Below are 24,148 nucleotides of genomic sequence, written 5' to 3' on the forward strand. Positions count from 1 at the left end.
TGTTTATGTCCAAATTTCTTCTTACACTTGTCGCATACATGATTTCTGCGACCTTCATGTACTGTCTTTTGATGGACAAGCAAATGCTGTTTGTACCCAAATTTCTTCTCGCAATTATCGCATACGTAATCTTTCCGACCCTCATGAACTGTTTTTTTATGTACCTCTAAATTGTTTCGATCCCTGAACTTCTTCTCGCACTTGTCACACGAGAACTCTTGGCAACCTTCGGGTATTGTCCTATGATGATTCAAAAAAGTTGATATAGTTCCAAATTCTTCTCGCATTTGTCACATGGGTAATCTTTACGACTGTCGTGTACTGTCTTTTGGTGAGTGAGCAAATGCGATATTTGTCCAAATTTTTCCTTACATTTATCACATGCAAAATCTTTGCAACCTTCGTGTATTAACTTTCGGTGCAAGAACAAATCTGATCTTAATCTAAATTTTTTTTCGCATTTATCACATCCATAATCTTTGCGACCTTCGTGTACTGTCTTTAGGTGGGAAAACAAATTATGTTCATGTCCAAATTTTTTGTCGCAATTATCACATGAGAAATCTTTGTGACCTTCATGAACTGTCTTTTGATGCCTTATCAAATTCTTTTTGTCACCAAATTTCTGCTCGCACTTGTCACATAAGTAATCTTTACAACCATCATGGACGGTATTTTTGTGCTTGATCAAATCTGTTTCTATTTCAAATTTCTTCTCGCACTCATCACAGGTGAGATATTTACGAACTTCATGGGCTGTCTTTATATGTATGAGCAAACTCTGTTTATTTTCAAATCTCTTTGCGCACCTTTTACATAAGTAACCCTTGAAAACTTCGTGGAATATCTCAGTGTGCTTGAATAAAGTTAATTTATTTTCAAATTTCTTTTCGCATTTTTGGCTCGTGAAATCTTCGCGATTTCTGTGTTTTAATTTTTGGTGCATAACCAAACACGATTTTATCACAAATTTCTTCTCGCACCTGTCACATGCGTATTTTTCTTGTTTACTGTGAACTGTGTATCGGTGTATTATCATGTTTGTTCTTATTGTAAATTCCTCCTGACAAATATCACAAACATGTTTTTTGTCGTCCGAGACTACTTCCATCGATTTCTTCCCACTCTTATCCATTTTGGTGCCTGAATTGAATGACGAATTATTCTATTTAGTGGCACGAAAATTAAATCAGTAAAATTTATCTCGGTATTATGTCTTGTTTGATCGGAAAAGACAACATTCAAACTAATTTGTTTTTACTATAAACACGATTAGCGTGTCGAGGTACGATGTCAAAATCGTATATGATTATATTGTTTATAATTAAGGTACCGATTTATCTGTTTATACATTTTTCTTAAAATATTTGAACCAGTTTAAAATTTAAACTTGGTAACGATTCTTTGGAGAAATTTTTCGGCCTTCTAAAACTAAGTACTTCCAAAAATCTCCCCGTGAAATCGAGTATTATTATAGAAAATTTTAAGATTAATTCCAAAATCTGCCAGCCCCACACCATGGTGTAATTAGCATGCTTCATAACCCCCCACTGACTATTTATTGGCAATTGCTTTTAAGGCAATTTTCTGTTATACAATTATTTTATAAATATTAGTCGGATTTTAAATAAACTAAAAATCGCAATTTATTTGTTCTTCAATTTAAGTCTTCACCACTAGATGGCCAGTGCTCTTATAGGTAAATCTGCAAGTGGCAAAGTGAAAATAATGATATAAGTTATAAACGAATAGTATAATAACTACATACATGCTTGGCAGAAGGTTATTTTTATTAGAAACTGTCATTTACCCTGAAAAAAACCGCGAGCAAACAATATTTTAATTGTACGTATCGAACAGATAATTACTGCAGCCGTGTATGCTCATACAACCTTTGCATATTTGTGCGAGCTAGATCAGTAACCAAAATGAATTCTAGGAAGTTTGCTAAAGAAAACATCGTAGCTTTTTTCATTTTTCTGTACAACTTCCAATTTTTAGGCAGTGCAGCGGTAAAAATTAACACGGCTGATAAATCAACGTACCAATTGAAATTTTTCAGTTATCATCTCTCTAGATTAATCAATTTGGTTTTAATCGGCGTTTTGGCCGTCTCCGGCATCGTCAGTCTAATTTACGCGGATACTATTGTCTTATCAATGAGCACTTTCAATGCGAATATATCAAAATTGGGATCCACATTGCTTCACATCGCTGCTATATTCAATCTCATCGTATTATTTTTTAAATCTCAAGCGTTTATTCAACTCGGCGAAAAGATCGCTTACATCGAAGAAAAATCTACGTTGGTTTGCCAAAATACTTCGCACTCCATCAAATCGGCAGTGCGCAATGGGGCCAAGATATACATTTTTTTTATCGCTCTTTTCATACTGATGTGGTTACCAGGTGAACTAAATGAACTATACATTACTCTCATGCTAACTTCGTATTTGCTCTCGATGTACGTCATTAATGCCATCTTTATGCAATACACATTTTTCCTCATCTTTCTCAAAAGAGAATTTCAAATCTTGAACGATGCTTTAATGAGAATCGGTGAAATTCGTTCTTCGCAGTTGTTTTGCCTCAATCAAAAGAAGAGAAAGAAGGAAAAATTGTCGCTCATTTTTGAGCTGCACTCGGTTTTGTACACTTTTTCCCAAGACTTATCGCAATTCTACGCATTGCCGATTCTCATCGGTATGTCGACGAACTTGGTCTGCTTGAATCTCCAAACGTATCAGTTATTGCACGAAAAGTTGCGAGGCATTGGAAGAGAATTTTTCTCCTTCAATGGTATCGTAAACGAACTCATTATCATCTACGTTCTATTGAGTTTGACGACGGCCGCTACGGAATGTATCAGCGAGGTAATTACCGACAATTCAAGTGAAATATTCCAACCTAAAGATGTTTTCATTTTAGAACGAGAGAACAGAGAAAATCGTTAGTTCAATGATCGTACGACCAGCAAATTTAGACATAGCAGACAAGGTGAATATCTTTAGAAATGAATCGGCATACAATGAACTTCACGTTTATTTTTTTTTTGCGTAGTTGGACAAATTTTCAACCACACTGATATTTCAAAAAATAAAATTTACTGTCTATGATTTCTTCTCTTTGGAACAAAGTTTAATAATATCCGTGAGTAAAATTTATTTGTAGTAGAACATCGACTATTTTAGACAAATAATTTTGAATTTTGATAACTACAGATCGGCAATGCATTAACGAAGTACGTAATGATCCTTGTTCAATGGAAGAGGGTTGCTTTGCGTGCGATTGAAAATCAAAATCAACAGCAGTAGTCATTTTTTACTCGTTTGACTTCATTTTAATTAAATTTCATTTAATTTCAAAAGGCAATAATACAATAGCCTTGACATAAGAATATTAAAACTATTAGATAAGTTAAATTCTATTTCATTTATTCGTACAAAAAAATAATATGTTCTCCTATTTTGCAATCGAAAACACTGTACACCCTAATTGCACGTAAAATTTCCAAGCATTTAAGAAAATACTTATTTATTTAGATCGTGTATTTACAACTTGACTACCCCTCGCCACCTAGTGTTTGACGCAATAACAAGACGGTGACGACGCAATATGTGCGTTCATCACAATATAAATATAAATACATTAAAAAATATTTTCTTTAAATATCACGAATTCATACTTCCTCATTCAATCTTTAAATTCTATAGTTTTAAATATTATCGTTTAATTTTGTGAATACTTCAAAGTGCATACAATTTTGGAAAAATTTAAATCAACATTAATTTAAAGAATCGTCTTTTATGAAAATGAAATTTTATGAGAGAAATCGGAGGACTAGTGAACCCTTTAACAACCAAGTGACCCTATTTTTTTTTTACCGAAAATGAAATTTTTTTATTTTTCCGTATTTCTTGTTCTTGTCGGGGTCAAGGTCATTTCCATGGAACGTTTGCGCATTAATAAACATTTAAACATAAAAATTTTAATTATTAATAATTTAAAAGTAAACTCGTAAAGACTGTTTGAACTATTTTTTCACAAATTGTCACTGTCATGTTTCAAACACATTTTCTCTTAATTATAGAAAAAATGATTCTTTTTCTAAATCAACAAGTTGACAATTTATACTTTTTTTACCAAAGAAAAAAGTTTCACTTTAAACGTAGCTTTTCCCAATAAACTGTAGTATTTTCCTTAGCAAAGATGACCAGTGACAAAAAATATAAAAAAGAAAAAATAAGACCACTTGTATTATTTTACATTTTCAAAATCTTAGGACTGGCACCTATAAAATTTGAAATTAAGAATAAACCTAAATTTTCATGGAAAATCACAGCTCCAATATTAACTCGCGTGTACAGTTTATTGATAGCGATTTCATTATTTTCGTTCGGTTTTTACAGTATTTTCTTCTACTTCGAAAAATTCATACCGAGCAGAACCGAGTTCGAGGGGACGATCAACAGTCTGGAATATTGGTTCAGAATTTTCGCATCTACATCATCTTTGATCGCGTACTTTTGGAACGCAAAAAAATTCGCCCAGATCATTTCGTCGTTGTTTCAAATTCGTGGAACGTCGAGGATGGTGAATATCGACGCGAATCAAATATCCGCAGTAGTGGTATGGCATTCGATTAAAATTTTCATCGCGTTCAATGTATTGTGGATAATCACGAGGCTTCGTTACGTCTCGCACGAGATAGACGTGTTTCTTTGGAAGAGTGCCTACTTGTTGTCCGACCACATCGTGAACGTAATAATCGTGCAATACATCTGTTTCCTTCTGTTCATCAAGCAAGTGATCAAAATCATCAACTCAACGATGTGCGACATAGAAAAACTTCACAGTACACAACTGAAAACCATGAAACTGTATCAGACCGCGAGTCTTCACTCGAAATTAAACTCGCTGTCGGAAAAGTTGTCGAGTTTTTTCTCGTTGCCGATGCTGATGATAATCGTATATATCTACATGTCGTTGATCATTGAGAGTTATTACATCGCGACTTCGACGATGTCCAAGTTCGAAGTTGAATTTTTTTTGGACGTAATTTACGCCCTGACTCTGGCGCTGGAAGTGCTGAGTCTGACCATGGCCGTGCGTGCCGTCATCGAAGAGGTAATTATAAAAGCATCGATTAAAAATATCAGCCCTTTATATAACGAGTATATTCCATATCGAATTCAGGAGGAGAAAACGAAATTAATCGTCGGAAGACTCATCATGCAGCCGGAGCAAGACGAAATATCAGAAAACGTATAAACGACTTACGAATAGCATAGAGCTGCGCAGCGAAATCCAAATTTTAAATTCATAAGCGAAGCTTTTGTGTTACAGTTGAAACGCCTTTACATCGCCTTAAATTTTCAAAGGATGACGTTCTCCGTGTTCCGTTTCTTCAGCTTGGACGAGGAGTTAATGACCTCGGTAAGTACCCGGAAAAGCTCCCCCCCGGAACAAGCTCAACCGACTCTATATATTCAGCATCCCAAATCTCATTCGTCTGCTCGGCAGATCGCTAGCTCGCTTACGACGTACTTGATGATCGTCTTACAATGGAGCAATCTCGACTTACCGAGGCACAATGGCACAAACAACACCACCACCACCGCTAGCCCTACCTCCAGCAGCAGCGACTTTAACGGGGCCGCACAAAATATTTCGCTGCGTGTTCTCAAGGGGGCCTGAAGAGTAGGCAACCCCGCAGGCGTCGCAGCGTCGAGCCTCGAAAAATCCAGACACGCGCGTCTAATAAAGATACCTGCGCTTGTACATCAAGGTGTGAAGGATGTAAAGACGCGCGTAAATTCGTTAAATAAATTTTCCTTTTTTTGTAGAGGCGATTACGTGGAATAGCATTATTTTTCAGCGAAACGATATAATTATATCGCAATAATGTAAGTGAATGTATTCTTCGACTCGTGCTTTTTTTTGCGAAAATAAATGCGCCCGGAGGGAAATATTAATAAAAAGTAAACGGATTGCCGAGTGGTAGAAGGTAGAAAGAGAAACGCGACCGAGCGACTACGTGATCGGAATGTGATCTCTCTCTCTCTCTCTCTCTCTCTCTCTCGCCTACTCTCGCACTCACTCACACACACACACACACATACGCACACATACCTAGACACGAAAATGTCGAGTTTAAAGTTCGACCGTAAATCCGAGCGTTTATCGGGCGAAGCCAATGGTACACATACAGAGAGATAAACGCGGAAAAGAGAATTTTCTCGGGCTCTTTTTTTTGCTCACCCTCGTCTGCCTTCGAGCAAGAATAAAATACCATTGAAGAGGGAGGGCTTTTTTATATTCTCGAGTCGCGGCAATAGGGATCGTGATTGATTATTCATATCCGTGACGAACGAAATTATTTTTGTTGAATTATATAATAACGAGCTTTTGAATTACCATCGTCGCGAGATTAGATCGTTTTCTTTTCAATGAAAAATAAGTTTTGAATGGGGGCCAAGACTCCGCGTCCTTTCAACGCGCGAGGTTAAATGCATGGATAAAAAGTTACTTCGCAAGCGTGCCACGGCAGCAGCAGCCCACCCGAAAAAAAGGGTATAGTACGTTCCCTGAAAGGAGGTAAAGAAAAAATTTTCTCGGAAAACTTATCGCGCGTACGTAGGTCGCGGAGGGGGAGTGCAGACTGGCGATAATCGTGCAAGTAAAGTCGGCTGGGCTGCACGAGAATTTCAATGTTATTGACTCACTGCTACTACTATTATTTTTTTTTTCTGCACATAAGGACGCGACGCGAATTCAACCCCGCGTGGCGACGTCGGTCGCATCGAATGAAATAAAGTTTGATAAACTTTTTCACCTTTGCCGCGCGCGCGGGCTAAATTATTCAAACGGTTCGACGAAAAAAAAGGGTTATATCGAGAAGCGCGCGGCCTTTTGAATTTTTCATTTCGCCCAAATATTTTCCATATATACTTTTTTTTCGTTGTTGCCGAATTTACGAAAAATACACGCGAAGGGGAAAATTTCAATAACAATACTCGGGGAGAGAGAGGAGCAGAGCTTATATAGCCGGAACGAAAACAACCGCAAAGAGCAAACAAAAATACACGTACACCGATGGAACAATATAATACTTTCTTTTTACTCGCGTTGAAGAATATAAAAGCGTGCGTGAATCAAACTGTTCAATAATTAGTCTAGGCGCTATCAAGTTGAAATTTCAGAAAGAAAATACAACCAAGGAACTCCACTTCGGTTGCTCAGATTATCTAAAATTCATTTAACTATATAAAAGCACCAGAAGTAAAATTTCAGAGTCCTTTTATTTCGTTGAATTCTTTTTCTGAAATTTTAACTTTTCTTGATTTCAAATGTTTCTGTCTCGTCATGAACCTTTGCTATGCGCAAGCGCGTACGAGTGAAAGTCCAGCGAGTTTCGGGTCGCCTCTGCGCATAGCTCATATAGCTTGGACCTCGTGTTCTTTTACTCTCATCGTAGATCAAAGTGCATGTCTACAGACAGTACAAATTACAACGTCCCAGTGCTAGCAGTAAAGTCTCATCTACGATAGCGAGTGATTTTTTAAAGAATAAATATATATACTTTTTAAATAATCAGTGTTTGTGTGTCGTGTGTTGGAGTTCGAAATATATAATGTCTACGTCAAATAGCGAGAGGTCCGAAGGTGGAGTCGCGGCAGTCGACAAATATGTGGCGCATCCAAAATTAGAAAAATTGAAGAGGTTACGTGAAAGTTTCAATTGGAAGTTTGAAAATCATCGAAACCAATTTCTCCATGAATTTATATTATTAATAAGAGATTGGAAGGAAAAGCTTCCAAATCTGCACAAAATTTTTACGAAGCAAGAGATGGATTGGATTCTCATGAAGAGCATCAAAAGGTCTCTTTGGAGTGAGCGAATCGTCGAGTTCGTTATTCGTAGCGGCTACAAAGACGAACCCAACTTTGACGAAGATGGTAAGCCACTGCTGCGTCGTACCACAGCAGTACACAAGATGGCTGAATGGCACCAGTGGGCTCCGAAAATTAAAGTGCTTAAAAATCTATTTACAATTTACGACAAATTCCACGTAAATTATACCGACGAGTATGGCTACACACATTTCCATGTGGCCTGCATATTAATGGCCTCGACGACGTCGCGAAGAAATTCCTCGAGCTCGGCCAGGATCCCAATTGCCTCGTACCAGAAACAGGTAATTCGCTGCTGTACTTTTTTGCAGCAAATTTGAAGCGTGCTACAGAACCGATTATCCGATTGCTGCTGAAATATGGCGCGATCCGAGTCAGGCCTACGAGGACGGATCGACTCCTTTGCATGTCATTTGTCAAAATCGCAGCTATATTACTCACTCCGTGATCTTGATGCTGCTTGAGAGCGTCGATGAAGTCCAGCAGACGGTTCTATCAACGCCCAAGACAAATGGGGTGACACACCATGGAATTTGGCTCTGAAGTACTGCCATGTCAAGGAAGTCGAACTGCTGCTGAGGAGAGGCGCAAATCCGAATACGGTCAATACGAAAGGACAGACTCCTCTGCACGTCATTTGCCAGAACAACTGGAACATTTACATTTTAAAGAGATTCTTCGATATCTGTGATGAAAAACGTCAGCCGGTTTTGATCAATGTTCGAGACAATGAGGGCAACACACCGTTGCATTTGGCTCTGAAGGACGGCAATAATGAACAGATTGTCCAAGAGCTGCTGAGAAGAGGCGCCAATCCGAATGCAGCCGATGCGAAAGGACAGATTCCTCTGCATGTCATTTGTCAGAGCAACTGGAAATATTACTTGTTAGAGCAATTCTTCGAGTTTATCGACGAGATCGAGATGACGGTGGGGATCGATGCCCAGGACAATGAGGGCAACACACCGTTGCACTTGGCTATTTCTAGCGGAAACCCGCTGATGATCGAATCGCTGCTGAACCAAGGCGTGATCCGTGTTTGGCCAATGCGAAAGGACAGGCACCTCTACACATCATTTGTCAAAGATACGAGAATTGGGGCTGCTTAAAGCGATTCTTCAAGTTCATCGACGAGTTCAAGAAGACGGTGCAGATCGATGCCCAGGACAATGAGGGCAATACACCGTTGCACTTGGCTATTTTGTGCGGAGGTGTGGAGATGATCAAGTCGCTGCTGAGACGAGGCGCCGATCCGTGTTTGGCCAATGCGGTAGGACTAACTCCTCTTCACATTATTTGCCAAAGATTCGAGAATAGGGACTTGTTAAAGCGATTCTTCGACATCTGTGATGAAAAACGTCTGCCGGTTCTGCTGAATGTCCGAGACCACGAGGGCAACACACCGTTGCACTTGGCTATATCTAGCGGAAACGCGAAGATGGTCCAGTGGTTGCTGAGACGAGGCGCCGATCCGTGTTTGGCTAATGCGGAAGGACTGCCACCTCTGCATCTCATTGCCAGGAGAGACGTCCAAGGCAACATAATTAGGATGTTTTTAAGTACGAACAGAGAAGGGCAGCGGATGGTGAGGATCGACGCCCGGGACAATTTGGGCCGAACAGCGCTGGAATGGGCCGTGGCGAGTTGTTTGCCGATGGCCGTCAAGAGTCTCCTGGATTGTGACGCTGACCTGTCCGGCTTCGTTTTTCCGACCCCGAGTGACTCTGATAGGTACTGGGACAACAATCGTCAGGGTAACAATAATCTTGGAGGAGATTGTTCTTTAACTAAACTGACTGCTGCGACTGGCCTACTGGCCATCGTCGAACTGCTCGAGGCAAGAGGCTACATAATGAACCAAGACAAGGCCCTGAAGCTCATGGGATTTTTCGACAAGTACGGATTGTACGAAAGTACGGATTTTTCGACGAGTCAGGATGTCGATGATTTGGTCGATTCAGTATTCGAAGAGATGGCGAATAATCCCACGTATATGGACGACTACAAGTTCGCAAGCTCGTACAAATTGCCTGAGCTTCCCCAAGAGTCTAGGGAGGCTTGTTCTTCGCGCCTGTGCGAGAAAGTATTGACGAAATTTTTCCGCGATTGGGCCCTGGATCCATTTCTGCAATTGATACATTACCGACTGCCTATCGAGTGCTGTGGAATGATCATGGAGGAGCTAAAGAACAAGGATTTGTTTAACATTTGTCTGGTGGCTGCTGGTCGAAGCTCGCGACAATAATTATGCTTGCAATCATTTTTTCTATGTACGATGTTGCTTTATCAAATAAATGAATATATTTTTAAAAAAATGAGGTTCAATTTTTCCATTGATAATCACAAGATCATAATTTTCTTCTCATCGACTATTCTATCTGGCTATCATCTCATCAATAATGCATTACAATCGATACTTATATGTACAGTAGACTGGTTTATTTTGAAAAAAAAACATTTTAATATTGAGAGCACCAGCAAAATCCTTTAGGTTTGGTTCAGCTAAAAACATGAATTTTCGTGTTCACCTGCGGTGTCGCTAAGTGTCCTAGCTAGCTGTCGACAGATTTTTTAAGTTTAAAAAAGTGATGCAAAAATTTGAAAGCACCGCTGAATAAGGATTATTTACGTGCATACCGAAGTTTTATGTAAAAACAAACGTAAAAAAATTACAAAATGAATATTCAACTGAAGAAACAGACTCTAAAGTTTCACTTCTGGTGGTTGGATTCTCTAGAATGCATTGTATATGAATTAGCACCAGAAGTGAAACTTCAGAGTCGTCCTTTTCTTCGGTTGAATTTCCATTTTGGAATTTTATTCAACTTTTTTCGATTTTGAATTATGTACCTTGTATTTACACTACATATGAGCTGGTACATATCTTATAAATCCAAACTTCTAGCTTAAATAGCATTTTGTGAAAACTGGTTTTATTTTTCTTACTTTCTTAAAAATTCTAATAAAACTTCAACAAACCGAGCGAGCGTTAGTGAGCGAAGTACATCGCAAGTTTATTATAAATTAGGGCTATGCGAGTATCCGATTTTTCGAGTTTTACTCGACTCGAACTCTAATCGCCGAGTTCGAGTCGAGTTCGAGTCGAGTCGGGAAAATTCGAGTACTCGAGTTTTTTCTAATACTCGATTTTTTTTCAAGTACTCGAGTTTTTTCGGGTACTCGAATTTTTTCGAGTAATCGATTTTTTTCGAGTACTCGCAATGTATTTAAATTTTAAGTAAATAAATGGTGAATCAACAGTCTCTAGACCCCTATCTTTGTGTGTATATGCTTATAAGTGTGATATTCGCAGCGGCTAGAACTGCAAGAAGAAAATAATTTAATAGTACCACACCTCATCACACTTACAAGCATGTACACACAAAGAGAGGGGTCTAGAGACTGTTGATTCATCATTTATTTACTTAAAACTTAAATATATTGCGAGTATTCGAAAAAACTCGATTACTCGAAAAAACTCGAGTACCCGAAAAAACTCGAGTACTCTACTCAAACTCGAGGAAAAGTGTTTTTTTGAGTATTCGCACAGCCCTATTATAAATAAATGAAATCAAATGGATTTATATTTAATTGTAGCTTACATTCATACCTTCAAAATGAGTGGTTCCAAATCCTTTTTGCTTCAATAAAAAATTATGAATGACCCGTTAAGTACAAGCAAAACTCAGTTTTTAGACTATTCGGACAAAATTTGTTATAACTTTTGTTCTAATAGACGGAATTGCAACTAAAATACATCAACCTTTTCGTTTTTTTTCATAATGAACAAAAAAGTATTAGTTTATTTATTCATATCTATTATAGTTTTTTAGTTATTACGGCTTGAACAATTCAATTGTTAATAACTAATTCCGGCCCACTTGGATCGATTTTCCCCTGTGATATTCGTAATCAGCAGCGATAAATACATAAAAAATGCTATGATGGATTTAGTCTACATCAAAAGGCCACGGAAACCCTTATGATGCCTAGACTAAATATGCTAACTTAACGTATTAAAAATAAGCCGTCGCTCGACGTACACGGAAATAAATAAAATTTACTCCTCCCGAACATAAACAACTTCGAGTTTGTATGTGTGTATATATTATATTGTCGATCGCTACTAGAATTTACGAGATTTTTCTCGACACATTTTCCAATAGAGACGCTAAAAAAAGTTTCCTCCTCGATGCTACACCCCCACCTGCCGGGCGATTGTGCGTACCCACGATCCTCGAGTACGTTCATCTATATGCAGTATAAATCGATTTAAATGAAACCCTTTTGTCGCGACTCTGTATGTACTCGCTCAAGAGAGTGTGAGATTTTAATTTACCTACGCATCGAAGCGATCGATAAACGCTCCGCGCGCGCCCCTTGCTGGAAAACAAATCAACAACGACGACGACGAAAAAAAGGAAAATGCGGGTCACGCACGCGTCGCACTGGTAGTAGACCTTTCTTGTTTGTCGCGCCTCGAAATTGCTTTTGCAGGACTTGACCAGCTCGACTGGTCGCGGGTTGCGTTGTTGCGTTGTTTGCGCATCGAAGGACACTTTTTTACATCGACTGCCTTTCAATTTAACCGCTACACAGGACTTCCCTACTGACCCTGTTTTAGGCACCAATATATCCCTCCCGTTCGAGCATACATATTTTCCTGTGCAGCGAGCAAACATCGCGCCTCGACGCCGATACATGATAATAATAATGGTAAATTAAATATTTACTTTGAAAATTATTACCGATGGGTACGCAGGTGGGCACGGGTCGATTCCAGCCGTTCTCGATGCAGGTGAGCACCTTGTGACCCTTGATCTTGCGTCCCGGCTCGCACGAGTAAATCGTCTCCAGAGAGCCGTCGGCTCGCACCCGCTCGCGCACCGAGCCCCACTGGGGTGCCTTCACTTCTGGGCATTCGCCGATCGCACCTGTAAACACAGAGAGACAGAGTTACACGTTATTTAAAAAGATGATCGTTTAGGCATTTTATTATTTTTTTGTGAATTCTTTTTCAACCGAGGAAAGATTTATACCCTTGCCTGCGGTATTAATCTCGGTGAGAAAAGAAAGGGAGGTGGGTTTATATCAGCAAAGCCACCGCACAGCACATGCACACGGCTCGAGAATCGTATATTATGTATAACGTTAAACTCTCTTAGACTGCAGCAGCAGAAGCAGCAGCAGAAAGCAGAAGAAGAGTAGCTCCGCAGCTGCTTATATATAAAAGCACACGAAAAGCTTCGGGGGGGAGCTTGCGAAAACATGAAAAATGTTCGGCTGCGAAAAGACCACGACGCGCGGCTATGTAGTGCTATATACACCCATAAACAATGGGGCGCGAGGATAGCGTAAAGATAGATATAAAGGATAGATTTCGCGCCAACCGGATTGAAAATGGAATATAGAGAAGAATGTCGCGTGTAAAATGTGGATGTATGCGCGAGGTGGGAAAAAAATAGCTAAAATATTAATACCCCGGGTGCGAGAGTACGCGTATTAACTCCGTGCGAATAACCGAGAGTAGGTGAAATCGTGGGTGTAAGCCAGTATACGTCGAGAAAAGCTTCTTATGTTAGAAAAATATGTTTACAAAAAAAAGGAGACTTGGTTATAATTTATTGAATATTCTCGATTTGTGTTTGCGCATATTTCGATTGTTCATTCTGCAAATGATTATTTTCAGTAGAGTATTTTTAGAATATTTCAACTATGTACAGAAGTAGAAAAAATTAAAAACAGCAATTTTCTTAATTTTTATGAAATTAAGGTAATATTGTAATTGATTATATCGAACGAATAATTACAACGGGCATATGGAGAAGTAAAACCTTCAAACACTCAACATCGCAAGTACAGTAACAAAAATGGTCGCCAGAAAGTTAGAAAAGAAAGACGTCGTAGCTTTCAATATAATGTTTTACACCTGCAAAGTGATTGGTCTAGTTCCGATAAAAATTGAAATGCCCACTCATCCCAAGTTCAGATGGAAATTCAGTATTCCTAAATTACATCGGAACTACAATTTATTTTTTCTTGGTGTTTTGCTCATCTCGGACATATATAGGGCAATTTACGTTTATAATATCATTTATGATAGTTCATTTCGTAATATCAAGTACGAATTAAAGCTAATAAAAATCAGATTTTATTTATGTCTCGCTACTGCACTTTTGAGCCTCATCATTTTTGTGATGAAAAGCCATGAATTTCTTCAATTAATGAAACAAATTATGATAATAAAGGATTACTCATTTTTGATCAGTGAAACCGCATCACATTCGATCAGAAAAGCACTCTGGAACTGCATGAAAATTTATATTTCATTTATCGTATTATTCATACCGAGTTATATTCCAACGAACATTGGTGAGTTAACCAGTTTCTTCATTGCAATTCCGGACATAATTTCTATATTCATTAATAATTGCATCTTCATGCAATACATATTTTTTATAATTTTTATATACCATAAACTTGAATTTTTGAACAAATATCTGGTAAAAATGAGTCAAGTTAACGTTGCCCAGAATCAGAGCACAGGCCCCATCGAAAAACAAATGAAAAGAAAACTATCACATTATTTCAAGCTATACTCAGCCTTGCATACTTTTTCGCAAGATTTGTCGCATTTTTATGCACCTAAACTCCTTATTAACCTATCACAAATCTTGATATTTTTGGTTCTGCATACATATGTTTTAATGAGATTGGGTGGTTTAATAGCTGATGTAAGATCATATTGCTATGAAGTAATTATGTTTTTAATTCTTCTGAGCTTAACTACTGCCGTTACTAATTGCATCAAACAGGTAATTTTCTTAAATAAATTAAATATTCTATCATGAAATGTTGATGATTTATTTCAGAACCGAAAAACAGAAAAAATTTTAAGTTCTATGCTCATGGATCCTGAATTTACGTTTATGGTAGATGAGGTGAATATTTTTAGAAATAAATCAACGTGCAATTGTCTCAAGAATTTTTTTGTTTCAGTTAAACAATTTTTCCATCGCATTAATGTTTCATAAGATAAAATTTACAGTATACGATTTTTTCACTTTGGAGCAAAAGCTGATGATATCCGTAAGCAAACTTAAATTACTATACTCATTTTCGAAAAAGTAATTTTGTTTTCTTTTAACTACAGATCGGTAGCGCACTAACGACATATATAATGATTATTTCGCATTGGAACAAATTGTATGTAAGAAAAATTCAAAAAATCACCCCGATGCTTTCAAATTTAACGGAGGAATTTGAAAATTAACAAAACTTCATTGAAAATATTTGTTGCCATAGTTTTAATTGCGGTAAAGACTTGGTAATAATTAAATGAATGTTCTTTTCTCGAATCATATTTGTGCAAGACTCGAAAGTTTTTTATTTATTTGGTTACTGAAGAATTATTTTTTAAGGTTTTTTAACTACAGCAGTTTTAGTTAGTCCATGCATACAAAGGTGAAAAAATTGAAAATCGAAATTTTCTTAATTTTTATGAAGCCTAATTAGTTTACTCGCCATTTAGTTTGCCTTGGCAATTATTAATTTTACACTAAACTCACGTAGACGAAAAAATAATATTTTAATTGATTATATCGATTTAATAATTATAGCAGGCGTAAGGACTAGTAAAATTTTTCAAAACTTTATATCAGTAGAACAGTTACCAAAGTGATCTCAAGAATGTTAGCAAAAATAGATATCGTAGCCTTCAACATAATGTTTTACACTTGCAAAGTGATTGGTCTTATCCCGATAAAAATTGAAATGCCCACCCCTCCCACGCTAAGGTGGAAATTCAGTATTCCTATATTCCACCGAATCTACAATCTGATTCTTTTTAGTGTTTTGTTAATCTCGAGTATATTTAGCTTAATTTACTTGCATAAAGTCTATAGTAATCTAACCTATAATAGGTACGAAATGAATCTAAAAAAAATCCAATGGTATCTATGCCTTGTCACGGCACTTTTGAGCATAATTATTTTTTTTATGAAAGCCAAAGAATTCCTTGAATTAATGAACCAAATTATAATCATAAAGGATTACTCATGTTTGATTAGTGATACAGCATCAAATTCGATCAGAATAGCACTTTGGAACTGCATGAAAATTTATATTTCATTTATCGTATTATTCATACTCAGTTATATTCCTAAGAACATGGGTGAGTTAATATTTGCCTTTATTTTATTTCCTCACACAATTTCTGTATTTATGAATCATTGCATTTTTATGCAATATGTATTTTTTTTAATTTTTTTCAAACTTGAACTTGAACTTTTGAACAAATTTCTAGAAAAAATGAGTAAACTTTACGTTACTCAGGACCCAAACCTTGACGAAACACAAATGAAAAAAACATTTTCGCATTCTTTCAAACTCTATTCCGCTTTGCACACTTTTTCTCAACAGTTATCGCATTTTTATGCACTAACAATCCTTATTAACTTATCACAAATCTTGATATATTCAATTCTGCATTCGTATCTACTGATGAGAATCGGGTGGAAAATTAAAGTAACCTTTGGGATTGTAAGACTATATTTCGACGAATTATTTATAATTTTAATTCTTCTGAGTATAACTACCGCCGCTACGAAATGCATCAACCAGGTAATTTCTTGAGCAAATTAAATATTCTATCATAAAAAATTCTCGATTTATTTTAGAACCAAAAAATAGAGAAAATTGTTGGTTCCATGCTCATGGATCCTGCTTTTACGTTTATGGCGGACGAGGTAAATATTTTTAGAAATGAATCAATTTTTTCTGATTTAAAAATGAATATTTGTTTCAGTTGAACAATTTTTCCATCGCATTAATGTTTCACAAGATAAAATTTACAGTATATGGTTTTTTTGATTTGGAACAAAAATTAATGATATCTGTAAGCAAGATTAAATTATTATATCTCACACCACCATTAAAGAAATTAATTTGGAATTTTCATAACTACAGATCGGCAGTGCACTAATAACATATGTGTTGATCGTTTCACAGTGGAACAAATATAGTTTAGAAAAATTCAGAAAACTCATCCCGATATTTTCGAATGTAACGCAGTTAGAAGGATTTTAAAATTAATGAAATTTTAGTAAAAATTTTTGTTGCGATAATTCTATCGCACGAGTTACAAAAGCTTGGTTTTAATTTATTGAATGTTTTCTATTTACATTTCCAAAATATACTAAAAATTGTGATATACTTTTTTACTGCGATATGTATGTTGATGTTTATTAAAGCAAATTACTGTTTATTCAAATTTCTGAAATATTTATATTATGCATATGAATACAAAGATGAAAAACAAATTAAAACTCATAATTTTTCTACTTTTTATGTAGCCCTAATTGGGTTAATCACCATCTCATTTGCTTTAGTGATTGTTAAGTTTATTGCTAACTCAAATGAACGAACACATATTAATTTAATGGCTTGCATCGATTATATAATTGTAGCAAGCATAAGAACTAGTGGACTCTACATTACCAAAATGAACAGTTACCAAAATGATTTCCAGAAAGTTAGAAAAGAAATACGTCGTAGCTTTCAAAATAATGTTTTACACCTGCAAAGTGATGGGTCTAATTCCGATAAAAATTGAAATACCCACTAATTCTGCACACTGCTGGAAACTAAGTGTTCCTAAATTCCACCAAATATACAATTCTGTTTTTCTTGGTGTTTTGTCAATCTCGGGCTTACTCAGCTCAATTTACATTGGTTATCCCTTTGTTTCATATAACAAGTTCCAATCAAAGCTAGTCAACATCCAATGGTGTCTATGCCTCGTCTCTACCATTTTGAGTCTTATAATTTTTTTAATTAAAGCCAAAGACTTCCTTCAATTAATGAACAAAATTATAATTATAAAGGATTACTCATTCTTGATCAGTGATGCAGCGTCACATTTGATGAGAAAAGCCCTTTGGGACTGCATTAAAATTTATATTTCTTTTGTCATACTATTTATACTGAGTTGTTCTCCGAAAAACACAGAAGAGCTAATGATCACCCTCATTGCAGTTCCTGTCATAATTTCTATATTCATTAGTAATTGCATCTTTATGCAATACATCTTTTTTTTAATTTTTTTCTATCATGAACTTGAACTTTTGAACAATTTCCTAATAAAATTGAGTCAACATCCCGTAGCTCAGAACACAAGTTTCGACGAAAAACAAGCGAAAAAAAAATTGTCGTATGCTTTCAAGCTTTACTCAGTTTTGCACACTTTTTCTGAACACTTATCAAATTTTTACGCACCAATACTTCTTATAAATTTAATGCAAATCTTGATATGTTTAATTCTTCAAACGTATATTTTAATAAGATCAGGATGGAATATTGAAATATTGTTAGATATTGTCAGAAAATATTGTGACGTATTAGTTATGATTTTAATTCTTCTGAGCTTAACTACCGCCGTCACAAATTGTATCAAACAGGTAATTTTCTAGAGTAAGTTAAATATTCTATCATAAAAAATTAATCATTTAATTTAGAACCGAAGAACAGAAAAAATTGTTTGTTCTATGCTAATGGATCCTGGATTTACGTTTATGGTGGATGAGGTGAATATTTTTGGAAATAAATCAACATGCAATCGTCTAAAATTTTTTTTTTATTTCAGTTAAACAATTTTTCCATCGCATTAATGTTTCACAAGATAAAATTTACAGTATACGATTTTTTCACTTTGGAGCAAAAGTTATTGATATCTGTAAGCAAACTTAAATTACTAGACTCATTTTCAAAAAAGTAATTTTGAATTTAAAAATTACAGATCGGCAGTGCACTAACGACGTACGTAATGATCGTTTGGCATTGGAACTCGTTTTATATATAAAAAATTCAAAAAATCACACCAATGGCTTTAAATTTGACAGAAATAAAGTTTTAAAATTAACGAAATTTCAATAAAAATATTTGTTGCGATAATTTTGTTGATATTATTAACCCAGGCCGACAATTTTAACGTTATTACAAGTTAAATTTGAAATATTTCCATTGAAATTCGTTAAGTACGTAGATGAAGTTTACCCTCATTTTTAGCGATTAAATAAAGCTAGGGTATTTAATTAATTCCTGATATTGCAATGACAAATTAAATATTTTGATTGAGTATACGAGCACCGAGCATCAATCAACGATGATACCAACTTTTTCATTGTCATATTACACGAACTCGTTTCGTGAACTCGAGCCCTCGTACCTGCAGTGAAAATTAATTCGGTGATTTTTCGGATCATTACAATACCAACGAGCGAACGTCGTAAAACGAATAATCGTGCCAATCTGTTCATTGAAAAATATCGCAGTTAATTCGATGCGTATAGCAATATGCCAATTGTCATTATCAGCGGGGGCGTTTACGCGTCGAACAAAAAGTCGAAAATTATATCGCGTATATCGAACGGATCGATGATTTATTTCTGGCGAATAATTATAACGACGAAATAGGCAAGACACAACGCTTTATAATCACCCTGTTCTATGGCTGTATGCGTACGCGCAGGCCAAATATAATGAATCGAACGCTTGGTGGTATAGCGGTGGGCGTTGGATAATACAACAACAACAACAACAACACAAGCAAGCGCAGCACCTGTGTTTGTGCAATTTATCCGCGAGCACACATACACACACGGAATGACTTATCGAGCTTTGCGCGGCGCAAAATTGGCAATATTTACCCGCGCGCGAGTCAGCCCAAGAGTCGAAATGATTAAAGCCGCCTGGATCGATGTAAAACTAATGCATAATGACCTAAGGTTGGCTGCAGTTGTGGGACACACGCACACGCACACACATGTATACACAGAGAGAAACGCCCACGCGCAGCAGCCGCAGGATTACGGTAATTATGCAAATTATTTCGTCGGCTCGCGTTTCTGTTTATAAACAAGATACGCGCGCGTATATATACATATAATGGCAATATGGATGCTTTGAGCTGAGTCGGTGTGTGCACAACGCAGTATGTGTGTGTACGTAAATGCGCGTTAATCTATCCGAATTGATACTGTATATATATAAGCGACGTGAGGGAGGGAAAGGACTATTATTCTAGGCGGTCCATATAATAACAGTTGGGTTCGTACGTACGCGTTAGAGGCAGATAATTGGAAAATCATTAAGTTTTTTTCCGGGGGCATAAATGGTAAATCGACACGTGCGCCGCTGCGCGCTCAGCTGCACCGGCAGCAGCAGCAGCATCGGTAATCCGTATATATATACACGCGAGCCGAACGTGTTTCTGCATAATCGAACGATCAAAGCCAAGAAATGGTTAATTGATGCAGTTCCACCTATATCGAGAGCGCAGGTACACGACCGAGGCGCATATGCGTCCTCTCTCCCACATATATAGATACGGCTCGTTAATTCGAGTCGCTGTTCTCGCAACGCGCGTTATCTAGTCTATTATTCCTTTTCTCCGGTTTTGTCGCGCTAGGCTCAAAGTTTCGCTCGACACGACTATTACTGCAATGCGGTGTATGCGTCAAACTTTTGCTTGATAGATCATCGGTCACGCGTATATATTTACACGTCGTAAAAGCTCGACTTTCGCATAAAAGTCGCGATAGAATTTTCTAGTTTATTCGTTTCGCGCCGTATGTCGTCGTTCGTACTGTTTCCCATTGCCACGAATTAGTGTCAAAAGTCTAGCCCATCTATCTATCTATCTATCGATCTATCTATCTGAGATCGAGAACTCGCGCAAATATATAACAGCCTCTCTCACACACGTTCCGCATATAGTAGCGAATGTTAATTGGAAGCTAAATGACGTACACAGCTGCGGCAGCGATCGAATATTATGCGCGCTGCACTTCTCCTCATTTATGTGATCCGTACGTATACGTGTATGTGTATAGATATATTCGATGCACAGCAAGCATATTAGCAGACTGTTGAACCTTTTAGTCGTAATACAGGATTGGCAGGATCTGTATTTACGATTACGTTTATATATTCCGCGCTTATTAGTCTCGTCTCTCTCTCTCTCTCGCGAGCCCGCAAGATTATTTGCATAATTTCGTAAAGTGGCTCGGCTCGGCAGCAGATCTTGTGAATTAGCTGCTGTGTGACGCCGCACGATGTCGAGGGACATGCGCTCACGTACTTTGTGCTATATATATAGAGAGAGAGGCTCTTTAGCCGAAAAATCTGCTCAAGGAAATCCGAGCTTTTGCGAGAAGAGGAGAGAATTTCACACTCGTTTATTTGTTCGTGTCGCGGGCGCGCGCGCAAGCGTTATATATGCCACAGAGCTGCCGCGGACTAATTTAAATAATACATTAAAATTCTGCGCTCGTGCTGCATGCCGAGCTTCCCCGTGTATGTGTATGTGTGTGCGCGGGAGAGAGCATTACGACTACTACGCGGAGTGTTTCACGCTTAACCGCGTCAATCCGAGCCGTGTATAGCAGCGGTCGAGATTTTTTCTCTGCTTAATGAAATTATTTCAATTCCTTATACCCGCCACCACTGCTGCTGCTGCTGTTGCTGCTGGACAGAAGATTCGATATGTTATAATCAAAACGTAATTGTTCAGCCGCTCGGGCAAAGCGTCGATATAAATGAGAGCGATTATAATTCAAGCTTACACTGGTAACTTTTATATTCGTGTCAATTCCGACCAACGCGAGTGGAGTTTGCGGTATATCGCCGCGTAAAAAGAGCAGGAAAAAAAGGTACACGCGTACATTACTTTCTCCTTGACTGTAATATAAGCGTATACAGCAATTCCCTTTTGCGACGTATATAATATAAACTCCAAAGGCCATAGAAATTTACTTTTTCGTTAGCGAGTCGCAATCGCTGAATCGAGCGCGCGGGGGTATACACTGTAACCCCCCGGACCACATCTCGTACAAATGTACGTGTACACGCACAAATGCGCGACTTTTAATTTAAAAATCAGCGCGGCCGTACATATTGCAACTTTACATCGTTAAAACACTCGTGTGTGCACTCGCGAACGTATAAAAAGCTCGCGGTATGAGAGAAACGACATTTCTGCTATTATACGAGGTCTCGCACACAGCTGTGTAACTCATGCGCCTGCCACTTGAATCAAAAATGTATACATATTACGTTTTTGCTTTAATAATATAACTGTAATATACAGCGAGAGTGGAGAAAAAATTGCGGACTGCTTTGAATTGCAGTTTCGTTTATCGAAATTAGATTTGTACCGAGCTTGGAGAAAAAATGTCATATAATAGCTCGGAATCTTTTTTTGGCTTCGACCCTGACATATGTCCCACTCCCGCCAGATGCCGACCTCTATTACGTCGTCGCGCTTTTTTCGTTCCGATTATACATTTCTACCCGATTTGCAAACACTGAGAAATCGTCGTTTCGCATCGAGGGGCTGCATCGACAGGCGCCTCTCATACGGAAGCAACAAAAAAGGGATTATATTTACCTTCGAATCTATCTCTCCCTCTCTCTCTCTCTAAGTCTCGGCGCTCTTACGCAATGTCAGAAAAATTCCAAGAAAAACGTTCTCTACTCTCCACTCGCACCGTGTGTTTCGTGTCGTAAAATCCTTCGCAGCTCTCGTTTTTTTTCGCGAACACGAGCTCGAGTCAGCGCGAGAGAGACGAAGAACAAAAGTTTACCGAGAACCAACAAAAATGAGAGAGAGACCCGGAGCATTAACGAGCCCTTGTATTTTTCTTAGCGATAAAAAACATTTAGCCCATTAAACACGTATACTCACGAGTGGAGTAGAGCTGAGAGAGAGCGCAAGATTTTGCTGCTTTTGCACTGGCTCTTTGCATTGTCGACGACGTCTTTCGTGTCTTCATTTTTTTATTCATTTTTTCGTTCCCTTCTTTTTTTGTTTTTTTTTTTCATTTCGTACTCGAGTCAGCCCTGACGCCAGGTATATAAATAGATAAACGTGCACACACGCAAACTGCACGAGCCTTTCGACCTTGGAGCTATGAGAGAGATCGGTTTATGACGAGTGCCCGTCAAAGCAGAATATGCAGAGCAGCAGCCTGAACTAGCCCGTGATTTACGAGGCAGCAAAGAGCTGTTTTTTTGTTGTTGCTGCAACAAAATGGACTCGGTGGCCTGCGGATTTTTAAGCGTTTTCAATTTCCGTCGAACGCACGCGGACGGACGGACGGACGGACGAGAAAAGCCGCGGATTACAAAAATCGAGCCTCTCGACAAGTGCCTGCATATAGATGTACGCTCGAGTATTATATATGTGTGTATAAAAAAGGACAACGTACGCAGGTACATGATATACGTAATTCTCTCTCGGGCGCGCAGACACGAAAGTTGCGTCGAGCTGTTATACGGTCGGCAAATTGTCGACGATATCGTCGCCTCAGCGCAAGAACCGCACAAATAAACTCAAGTGGCAAAAAGGTGCCTTAATCCTATCCTTTTAACATAGGGATAAGGTTGTTTTTGCCCCTTAAGTTTATTTGTGCGGTTCTTGCGCTGGGGCGACGATATAGTGTAGTATAATATAAGGACGCGGCGAGCGAACGGTTAACTTTACTTATATATAGTAGGAGTATAGGCTCGGCTGTATATAAAGCGGACTCGAGCTCTGCTCCGGAGCGACGAGGTGCGAGCAAACATTTGTCGAGACATCCTACTATATATATATATAGGAGAGCGCGAGGAAGGACGACTTTCATGCGCGCACGGCTCTCGGCAACTGTGGAATGCGCCTATATGTAACCGTGCATAGTGTACTTTGAAGCGTCCTCGTTATGTACATGGCGAGTAATGGGTAGGGCCCGAGAGAGAGAGAGAGAGAGATGCACCACACCCAAGGAAGACTGTTTTTTCTCCCCGTCGTTTGTCGATCTTTCTCCCTGGGTAAAAGCACACGCGTGCATACAAGCTAGTCGTCGTCTAGGTCTATACTAGCTTTTTTGACTCCGTTAACACTGCGTTTATATGGCACCGGCGCGCGGCCGAGTATATTGTGTTTACAGTCCCCGACGTGCGGGTATATGAATGTTTCCATTAAAAAATCCTTGAGATTCGAATCAAACATCGCGATGAAATTTTGGCCAATTGTCAATTGAGGCTACATTTTTTAGATTAAAAATGGGTAAATCAATTTTCCATACCAAAAAACTGTAGATAATGATACCTGCCAAAATGTCCATGTTTCCTACGAGAAAAATTTGTAGAATTGACCATATATACTCGAATTGGAGAAGTAAACAAGCATCTTTAGA

At 37.9% G+C, this 24,148-nt stretch overlaps 1 protein-coding gene across 1 annotated transcript in view; it reads right to left on the minus strand.

Annotated features, from left to right (window-relative positions):
* The window catches only part of LOC106648479 (fibrillin-2), a 94,738-nt gene that overhangs the window by 32,931 nt on the left and 37,659 nt on the right, over positions 1 to 24,148 (minus strand). The window contains exon 2 of the mRNA XM_023459595.1: positions 12,662 to 12,847. Within this exon, the coding sequence (XP_023315363.1) occupies positions 12,662 to 12,847 (186 nt within the window). The remainder of the gene's footprint in view (positions 1 to 12,661; positions 12,848 to 24,148) is intronic.

Source organism: Trichogramma pretiosum, unplaced genomic scaffold (genome assembly GCF_000599845.2).
Source record: "Trichogramma pretiosum strain Unisexual culture from Peru unplaced genomic scaffold, Tpre_2.0 scaffold7, whole genome shotgun sequence".
Lineage (NCBI taxonomy): Eukaryota > Metazoa > Arthropoda > Insecta > Hymenoptera > Trichogrammatidae > Trichogramma > Trichogramma pretiosum.